General features: G+C 43.9%; 1 protein-coding gene across 1 annotated transcript in view; it reads right to left on the bottom strand.

Annotated features, from left to right (window-relative positions):
* Positions 1-496: 496 nt before the first annotated feature.
* trim62.1 (tripartite motif containing 62, tandem duplicate 1) overlaps positions 497-10,576 on the bottom strand; it is an 84,307-nt gene continuing 74,227 nt past the window's right edge. Inside the window, exons 4-5 of the mRNA XM_041207222.1 lie at positions 10,240-10,355; positions 497-3,556 (exon numbers count right to left, since the gene is read on the bottom strand). Of these exons, the coding sequence (XP_041063156.1) occupies positions 3,006-3,556; positions 10,240-10,355 (667 nt within the window). The 3' untranslated portion in view covers positions 497-3,005. The remainder of the gene's footprint in view (positions 3,557-10,239; positions 10,356-10,576) is intronic.

Raw genomic sequence — 10,576 nt, forward strand, 5'->3', positions numbered from 1 at the left:
ATCCACTATGGACAGAGGCTCTCAGAGTTCCCAGGTTTTATTTTTTTCCCTGAGCTGCAGTCCAAACAGAGAAAATCAGGTAAAATTAGCAGCAATTCACGTTTTGCCAGCTCTAAAATTAGGAAACATCCGTCAGCAGAAAATTCCACTTTACATCAGCAAAACAGCCTTGCAAGGAACAAATAAAAGACTTTGGATTAATGGTCCTGAATTGTCCTCAGAGTGTAACACTTAAAAGGAATTGACACATCATTAGCTGCGCGTCCAGCTGCTTCTCTTCCACTGAATTTGGTTCTGCTGTCTTTATGTGGTACAGGTGATTGAAGACAGTCTCTACATCGACACAGAGAACATGAGGCAGTGTCTGCATCAAACAGAGGACTTGCATCACACTGGAACTGCAGAATGCCAGAAATAATTTTTTGGAGGTGTGATGGGTGGAGGAAGAGTAATTATCAGACACACCGCAACAAGACTTAACAACAGCATACTTAAATTAATCATAACTCCAAGAAAATCAATTTAATGTCACATAGCAGCTACCATTTAAATTCTGGCTTCCCTTGAGCCAGTACATAGAAGTCAAAGCAATAAAATGAATAATTATACTTCCTAAAAATAAATACTCAAGTGAAAAGGGGAAGGTGGTAAATGATGGGTCTGATAACTCTTCGTAACCCCAGGTTGCCAGATTCGAGTCAAACTGCTAAACTGGAAAATCTTGGCAGTGAGCTTTCCCCAGCAGTTCAGTTTGTCTAATAGATGACTGAGCCAGACTGACCGGGAAGGTCTTGAATCTCTCAGCGTTGAATAGGGATTTTTACTCTTGACACATTTCAGTGCCTAAGAGTTCTAAGGGCAGAACACCAAAAGGAACCAGCCAGAGCCCATGCATCAGGTTACTATCCAACAACCTCTGCTGCAAGTGCTGCTTATCACGACATTGGGCAAAATCAAGAATGGGTTCAACTTGTGAAGCCTCCCATGTCAAATAGTCTAACACTCACAGCCAGAACTCACACGTGAATGCATTGCCAAGGACTGGCTTGGGCCTAGAGGCTGTGGAACTGTGCCCAACTAAGAGTCAGCCACTACAGGACAGAAAGAATTGACAGGAAAAGGGTGCGGAGATGATGAAAGTGGAGTTAAATATTGCATCTTTTGAATATACAGTGAGGAGATCTTCTCCAGAAGAAGAAAATGTCATTTTTGACTTTTCCATTGGAAGATTCCATGCAGAAATATGGCTTATCCAAAAAAATAGCAGGACTGACAAGAGTCCGTTGGGTTGCAGATATATCACATAAAGCTAAGTACTGCGTCTTGTTCTGTCCTAACCCGCCAAACCAGCTCCCCTGCCCCTCCCCCCAAAACAGCTACAACACATCCCACCATCTTTTTGTTCCATATAAATGCTCATGGCGGGTGATCAATGCTGAAGGGGAGAGAGGGCAGAGCACTTTCTTTATCATAGGATCAAGCACTCACAGGCCAGGGACTTCACATGCTGAAGGCACCTTGGCGATGTCCCAACTTCAAAACAGCATCCAGATGGACTCATGTAACTTTTCTATTCCCGTCCCTGTAAGCCCTTTTCACAAATACCAACTGAGCACAGTTTCGGAAACATTTTTGTGTTTCTGACCACATTCAATGGGTTGAGACCACCTAAAATGGCTAGCCAAGAGAAATTACTTTCATCCCATCGAAGTCCCTGTTGAATTTGAACCCCAGTCCCAGGGTGTGCATACTGTATAACCTTAATACCATGTATGTGTCAAGCTTCTGCCGCAGGTCAAAGCTTATAGTGTAAAAATACAGAGTCAGGGCCCAATCTGACTCCAAAGCTGCGTGAGTCCCCCAACTCGGGAAAACTATTTCACATCAGCATTAAAACTACAGTCTAAATGATTCCTGACAGATAAGAACAGTCTGCATTCACCACCCAATCCCTAACCAAAATAAAACATTCATAAATAACTTGTGTTTCATTAAAGACACAAACTGCCTGAAGTAAAGCAGTGCCCGAGGCCAAGTCACATATGTGTCTAGCATCAATGGACCTTTTCCTTCGCTGCTTCTTCCATCAACCAAAATTCACGTTTAAAAAAAAAAATCACAAAACAAAGAGAGCCCCAAAATCATCGATCAGTGTACATGCAGCCAAAATACCAAAGCCCGCTGGTTTTGTGAAAGAGTCTTTAAGACATCTCAGGTTGTCGATTATTATTTTGCAGTCCAGCTAAAAATCCCCAAAGCAGTTTGGGGTCCATTTCGCGTCTGGTCCCATTCACGTCAAGTTTGTGTCAGTTGCAGTTTCAATTTCTTGCTGACCCGCCTCGTGGGTGGGAATTGTAGATGGCTGACCTGGAAAGAAGCACGAAGGCACACAGACAGGCATGCAAAACAGAATTCTGGGCAAAAGCCATCTGCTATGCTTTCTGCATAACATGCCAATGTTTGAACCTCATGCCGGTGACTGGGTTGTTAAAGTCGAGATACGTCGGGTTTCAGGCACTGTGCCAAATGGGAATGGGGGAGGATAGAGAGAGACAGAGAGAGAGACAGAAAGAAACAAACAGACAAAATATATAACGACTAAGGTATAAAACCAATGAGGTGGCAAAATGCAGTGATTAAAAAAAGGGCACTTATGCCCATCCACTAAATTCCTGATTGCCGCCTTGTCACTGTGGGGAAGCAGAGAGAGTCAAGACATGGTAGTCCCAAATAAAGTGGGAAGGGCAAAAAAAAAGGAAAGAGGCACCACAGGCCCATTATGATGCGCTTCCCTGGAGGGCCATTTGTGAATAACACAACCAAAAACACTGACGACATTTTACCCCTTTGTGCCCTCTCAACAGTTAATGCCATGACCCAAGGAGACCAGAAGACTGGGAAAACAAATGATGGCCTTAATCGTAAGTTAAAATAAGGGGAGTGGGAGAGAGTAACAGAATCAAAAAGGGAACTCGGATTCCAGCCCAGCAAATTTTCCCATATGTTTAGATTCGGACAGTGTTGATTCGCAACGGCTGAACATTTTTCCCATTGGCGTGGCTCTGCCCAGGGCTAAAGTATGGGAAGAACTTCCCGGTGAACTTCTCCCGGAAGGTGTAAAGCCAGGACATGTCGTCAGCATTGTAGAAGGTCAGAAGGCTTTTATCGTAGTCAAAATACACGCCAACCTTCTCCAACTTGGACTTGACATTCAGCCGGGTCCAGGGCTCAGTGCAGGCGCTGTACTGGTTCCCGTCATGCATTACAATGCAATAGAAACCTCTCGAAGGTTGGATCTGGATGCTCCCTTTCCGGTTAACGGACTCCAGCGCTACGCCGATCATCCATTGCGTTTTCTCAGACACCATCACCTCCCAGTAGTGGACACCACTGTCGAAGCCGTCTGACCCCAGGACAGACACCTCCACATCAAAGCGCTTGGGAGAGTCTTGCAAAGGCTGTGGGTGGAGGTTACCGTAAGCCACGATGGTGCAGTCATCTGAGAGGATGAGGCGTTGGTGAGCTGTTATAGGATCCAAAGTCAGCGCTGCTGGGACTGGAAGGAAAGGAAATTAAAATGATCATCATCTTTTCAAAATGCCAAGCACCAACTACAAAATCATTAGAGGATGTTAAATGACCAGTATTGTATATACTTCTTGTAAATATTTGTCTCCAATTTTTTCTGCCCTGTCTTCAAAAAGGAACTTGCATTTATACACTGCCTTTCACAACATTCCCAAGAGTTTTTCAGCCAATTAAGTATATTTGAAAGGCAATCATTGTTGGAATGTAGGAAATGCAGTGGCCAATTTTAGCAAAGCAAGTTCCTACAAACAGCAATGTGATAACAATCTGGTAATCTTAAAGGATGTTGGCTAAGGGATAGATATTAGCCTGGACCCCGGGGAGATCTCCCCTGCTCTTCTTCAAAAGAGCACTGTGGGGCCTCTCATGTGCCCCCGACAGGTGACTGAGCACCCGTGTGTTGCTGCTTCTTAACTCAACACGGCAGACAAGGCCTCAGTTTAACATCTCCTCTGAAAGACAGCCCCTCCATTGGTGCAGCATTCCCTCAGCCAGGAAGCATCAGTCTCGATTAAGTACCCCAGACTCTGGGATGGGTCTTGAATCCCCCACAACTTTCTAATTCAAAGGCGTGAGTGCTACCTCTGGGCCACAGCTGGCAAGTCACTATTTTGCTGGGATTTAACTCTACAGCTGCTAGCTTCCCTCCACTGAGCGCTTTCCACATATGAGCTGATAGATCAGGCTTGTCCAACCTTTTCACTTGGTGAGGGGGGGGTGGAGGAAGCACATTTTCATTTCCTTCTCACTCAAGGGGCTGATGAGCGAATTTTAGAAAGATAAGGTTTGGCTCAACTTTAAACGTGAATTTCAAAATAAAGTTGAGGTATGAAGAAAAGAAGCAACTTGCTGAGCAAAAATAAAGCAATGTCAAAGCAATAAATTGATAAGTAAGAAAGAGTAATTAATAAAGGTGACCATTAGAGTGTGAAAGGGACAGAGTTTGTTTGCCTGGCTCACTCCCATTCTCTTGATGCTCACTCACTCACCCTCAGCCATCCTGTGAGTGAGTGTGATTGTGTGTTGGTGTGTTGGGGTGAGGGTGAGTTGGAATCATGAGGCTGGGAGTGAGCCAGATACAAATGCACTTCCCAGACTCACTCACTCTCTCCCACACACTCACTCACACACTCTCTCAAATTCACTCGATCATTCACCCACTCCCACACCCTCTCTTTCCCACATCCCTGGGCAGCGAGTACCCTTAGCACGCATCCCCATTGCCCCCACCCACACTATCACATCCAGCCTCTTCTAGCCCATCAGTAAGTCTCTCCTTCCCCCACTGGGCCCGGCAGCAAGTCTCTCCCTCCCCCACCCAATATGGGTGGCAGCCCCTCTCTCTCTCCCCTCCCCAGAAATACCTCTTTTCCCAGAGCACACTCACTGCCATCAGTGTTGCTACTCCTCCAATCACAGGCTGATTCCCTCCCACATTTTCTGCTGATTGGTTCACTCGTGAACCTATCAGCAGCAAAAACAGGAGAAGACCGGCCTGTGATTGAAGGAGCAGCTTCTTTCAGAATCTTCCACTGTGCTACCGGCATTTTGAAAACTACCTCCAGGGGCCACATTGGGAGCTTCGCAGGCCACATCCGGCCACACGTTGGACAAGCTGGTTATAGTATATTTCTAGGATGGGATACCTCCCAGCCAAGGCCATTCAAACCTCATCCAACATCTAACAAAATGAGCACTTTCCAGAAGATGTCACTGGAAAGTTACCAGGCCACACCAAGGGAAAGGTCACTGTCTAAAGTACCTCAGCCATAGTATACCGAGGGCTTGGAAAATTTGTAGAATGCCTGGAGCTGTATGCCTGAAGTTGAATGTACTTTGCGAATACAAGAGTATTGTAATTATATTGGGTCACCTCAGGGAGGAGCATGCTGTGTGAAGAAAAGTTGAATTCTATTGCACTTTCTGTAATTTTTTTATTTGAAATGTTTTGCCCTCAGGCCGCATGTGTGACATGGACTGTACATGAGAAATATCAAGAGAATTTCAATTGTATAGAAGCACCTAGGATTGAAACATACTGTCTGGAGGCAAGTCCTGAATTTTATGGCACTTCCTGTAATTTTCAAGTTGAAATATTCTGTAATGTACTTTTACAAATTTTAAGAATAAAGTAGATATTCGGAAAAATGTTTAAAATCAGGCCACACCAAGTTGGTGCATTAGCATGAGAGATTTTTCCTCTCCTTAGGACAGAGGTGGTAATGCTATCTCCCTGCTCGCACTCCAGCTGACTCAGTAAGATATTGGCCAGCACCCCACCCTCCCACCAAGTGTGTTAGAGTGAGTTCACACTGGATGGTATGTTTATTTTCTGACCCATTGAGAGTGTCAATGGACACTTCTCTGACAAGAGCAAAAAGTCATTGACCTCAATCATCCCAACAAAGGACCTCATCATATCATTTCACTGTTGAATGAGTTTACAGTTTTCACCTCTACTAGCCTATCAGGAAGACCACACAGGGACTAAATTACCGTGCATGATTAAGTTTGTCCCGACATCTGTCCTTTTTTTTATATCAGTTTTAACCTCTTTCCCTTTGATGTTTCAAGATATCTTAATAAATGCTGGTCCCCATTTTCCCCAGGTTGGATCTCAATAGCATTCCTACCCAAGGGCCGGCAATATTCTGCAAATGCAATTCTGAGGTGCCAGAGAGTGGCTCGTGGTGTTTTTCACTCTCTGGTTAGCTAAGTCCTGATCTGGCAGAATGTTTACTTACAATGCTGAGGTGAGTTTAGGGAAGTCCACAATGTGATAATGATCAATCATTTAACAATCCTGAAACTTAAGGTTGGCCCGTGTTTTGCAGTCAGGGGCGAATGAACTGTGGCCGCCCTGTATTACTCTTACTCATAGATTTTCTGTGGGCCTTTGCACTGCAATTTACAATAATTAAACAGTCAAAACAGCACAGCACCCTTCTCAGTGGACCAGGGTCCTGTCTAAACAGAGATAAAAACAAAAAACTGCGGATGCTGGATATCCAAAACAAAAACAGAATTACCTGGAAAAACTCAGCAGGTCTGGCAGCATCGGCGGAGAAGAAAAGAGTTGACGTTTCGAGTCCTCATGAAGGGTCATGAGGACTCGAAACGTCAACTCTTTTCTTCTCCGCCGATGCTGCCAGACCTGCAGAGTTTTTCCAGGTAATTCTGTTTTTGTCCTGTCTGAACAGGGCAGGCAATAGCATGTCTCCCCAAACAATCAGATTGAAAAACCCTTACTGAGACATGCAGAGTCTAAATCAGGAAGTGTCAGGAAAGTATTTAATTGAATGTAAAATCAGTGCAGAGGAAGCAAAATAGAGAGGGAAAGAAAGATGGGAGGAAAAGAGAGGGAAAGAGGGATAGACGGAGACAAAGAAAAAGTAAAAGTTTTTTTTTTAAATCTCCAACAAGTATCATATTCTGGCAGAATGAGACTCGACACTTGTAAAAAATTACATTTCCAGTGCCAGATCATGTTTTTTTTGGGCAGGAATTAGGACCTGACACACCATTAAAAATTCACTTGCACTTAAATGGAGAAGCTTAAACTTTTTCTGACTTGTTCACTCCCTTCATGTGTGTGATTTCCAAGACTCTCAGCAAAATATTAGTAGAATGAAGCTCCTGAAGGAGCAGGGCAACAAGGGCAGCAACTTCCCAATTTCCACATTTAATTGTGGATGTGCAAACTCCTGTTCTTGCCTGATTTTATTCCTTAACAACAGCGAGTGCTGGTAGCTTCACGGTTATTCATACCACAAAATCCAGGCAAATCAAGCAAGATGTAGATGAACACACACACACACACACACACACACACACAGAGAACACACACACACACAACACACAAACACACACACACACACACACACACACACACACACAACACACACACACAACACACACACACAACACACACACACACACATACCTATTACTAGAGGGAGCTGCATTCTCCTGGTCATCTGAACCGCTGAACAGAAATGCCACCACAAGATGGTGCTTCACTGTGATTTTCTTTTCATTCCATTTATTATTATACAACAGAGCCACTTGTAATTCCTCAGCCCTGTTGCTAAAGTCGTTGAAACCTAGGTCACTCAGTCTTATTTGGACCAAGAGCTCCCATTCACTGTTAGTACTTTGTGATCCGGATAGTTTGAAAACGGCTGTGTTTAGTGATGGATAAATCTTAAAATCAGAACATCCAAGATCTGTTGGCATCAACGAACTTAAAGCATATACAAAACAAAAACGTGTTCTTGAGCTTGAACGTCACATGGGACTCCAAGACCTCTCATGGTATCCAACTGTGCACAAAGACGAAAGATTGGGCATCCCTGTTAAAGTTCACCTCACATTGAGCAGCAAGTTTGGCCAGTTGCCCAACCTATCCAATTTAACAGCAGTGTATGTATGCACAGTCTGATGCGGCACTGAGCCACAGACAGACTAGGAACGTCTCCAGATTTAATCTTCCCTGAGGTAGCTGAACCTCGGTGGGGGATGAGCGGAGATGGGGCTGTGTCTGGGGTAGATTTGGACTTACAGAAAACCAGGGGGAGTTTCCTAATTCCCTGAACCCCGGGTTTAAAAATGAACCACGGATATTACAGAGCATACTGCAGCTTTTTAATGGCTGGTCATTCCCTGATGTGATTTTACTGTATCCGTCATCGTTCCCCACCATTCCCCTCTGTAGTTTGGCAAATTCTTCAATCAGCTCTAGGCTACAGCCTGCACAGCGATCCAGAGTTATAAAAACAAAAAAATAAAAATAAAAAAACTGCGGATGCTGGAAATGAGTTATTGTTCGATTTTGCACTAATACTTAGAATGGTGAAAAGCAGGGAATGCTTTATATTCAGATTATTGTAATATATTTAAAATTAAAAACTCAGGTGTGTGGCAGACAAAATGATTGATTATAGAGTTTTTCTAAAAAACTAAACAAGATCCAGTCACCAGCCTGTGACTTGACTGGACCACTACGGAGTAGGGCTAGTTAGACAGGCCTTTGTCTGGTTAGCACCTAACTGCGTGTTAGTAGAGAAAGGTTGGATGTGGAACTTGCTTTTTCAATTCTGCCAGAATTTGACTAGAGTCACGGAGTTGGTGTTCAGGGTAACCCATCTACCCCATTCAATAACACAAGTACAAGGAAACCTGTTGGACTTTTAAAACAATGATTAAAGATAAATATAATACTAGGTCTGACATGTGCATTGTTTTTCCTAATCAATGCAATGTGATGTTGGACTATGTTTATACAACCTGCGGTTTGACCACTCAAGTCTTTCAGAAATTCTATTTGATATTCTGATGCCCCAGCCACACTACCATATCAAGCCAGACAATGTACATTCTTGATATTCTGTTTGACACTGAGATGGACCGCAAATCCATTATGTTATCCATCTAACTTCACCTATGGAACATCACCTTCCTCCACCTTCACTTTCAGGCAGGGCTACTCCCTCTTTTGACCCGCACACACCATAAACGCTAACCCACCTAAGAGTCAGCCGCTTGCATCCAATCCAATACTAGGCCCTGCTCGCCTGTCCCCTTCTTCATCCTCACTGACATTACTAAATGGCAACCCATTCATTCCAAAGAGCTTCCTTGATCCCACCCAACCTTAACTTAACAACTTACACCAGCTCTATACTTCAACTCACGCTGTCAACTGTAACTCTGAACATCTCACCTGGTCTCAGGTGCGTCATCAATGACAGAGCCATCAAACAACACTCCCCTCTTCCTGGGGCTCTTCCCTACACCGTTCTGCCTTGCTACCTCTCCTCCAACCTTCAAAAAGCCTTCACAAAACTAATCTCTTCAACCATGTCTCGATCACCTCACTTGACTCTTAAGGTTTGCTTGGTTATCTGTACACCTTGTACAGGACATTTTGTTGCTTTAAATGTGCTATATAATGGTTTCAATGGTTTAATTTTATAATGGTTTGTTGTGGTTATGGTCAATTGGTGAATGTCGGATCAGGTTGATGGTGACTAGTGGGTATAGGCGATTGTGGTCATGTGGCATTTGAGGTTGTTTAGTGGAGAAATTTAGAAACGGAATTCATGGTGAAATTTAGTTTGTGCAGACATTCGTCAGAATAAAACAAAACCTCTCAGTAGCCAATTGGTAAACGCACTGCCCTACAAGCCAGCAAAGTCTTTGATTTAATCCTGGCTCTATGCTGAATTTGCTGATCTCAGCCAAGGTGGAAGTATGTCACAATTGACCTCAGTACCTCTGGACAAGAAAAAAGGGGGTTAAAAAAAAACAGGCAGAGGTCATCTGCTTCCACTCATTGTCCAGTCACTATGGTTGGACAAAGCACCATTCCAGCCCATCCTCAGTAAAACAGCCCATGTAGCATTCTATTCTGCGGCTTACACATGAAGAATGCCACTTGGGACAGGTACAGGACAGATTCAGGAGAGGGAACACAAACAGACTTCATTCAGAGTTCCTCTAGCTGACCTGTCAGCAGCCAGGAGCAGCATTACAATGAGGACAAGATGGGCTGAATGGCTTCCTTCTGTGCTGTTTTCTATGGTTCTATGGTTCTATGGCTGGGAGTAGACCTCCCTGAGGCCTGGCAAACCTCATTTATTGGTAACTCACCTGGCTGAATATCCTGGAACAAGGATTTCCAGATGGTGTACTGCAGGGGGCCCATATACTTGGAGGTTGGAAAGTCTTCGTATGTTAAATTGGTTTCATGAATCTTTCCCTTTAACCTGGAAGATAAAGCTCATTTTAATGCACAGAAAATGAATATGTATAAGGCTGGACCAGGGCACGCATAACCCACCAGAGATCAAAAAACTGCTTCGTAGTCTATATCCAGCAAAACACAATGAGTTGTTGCAGGCCACATTTTTGGTCAAACATCACCAGTTCCCCAGAGTATAGATGTACATATTCATCTATTGCAGAATCTATTTAATAACATGCCAGC

This window comes from Carcharodon carcharias, chromosome 15 (genome assembly GCF_017639515.1).
Source record: "Carcharodon carcharias isolate sCarCar2 chromosome 15, sCarCar2.pri, whole genome shotgun sequence".
Taxonomy (NCBI): domain Eukaryota; kingdom Metazoa; phylum Chordata; class Chondrichthyes; order Lamniformes; family Lamnidae; genus Carcharodon; species Carcharodon carcharias.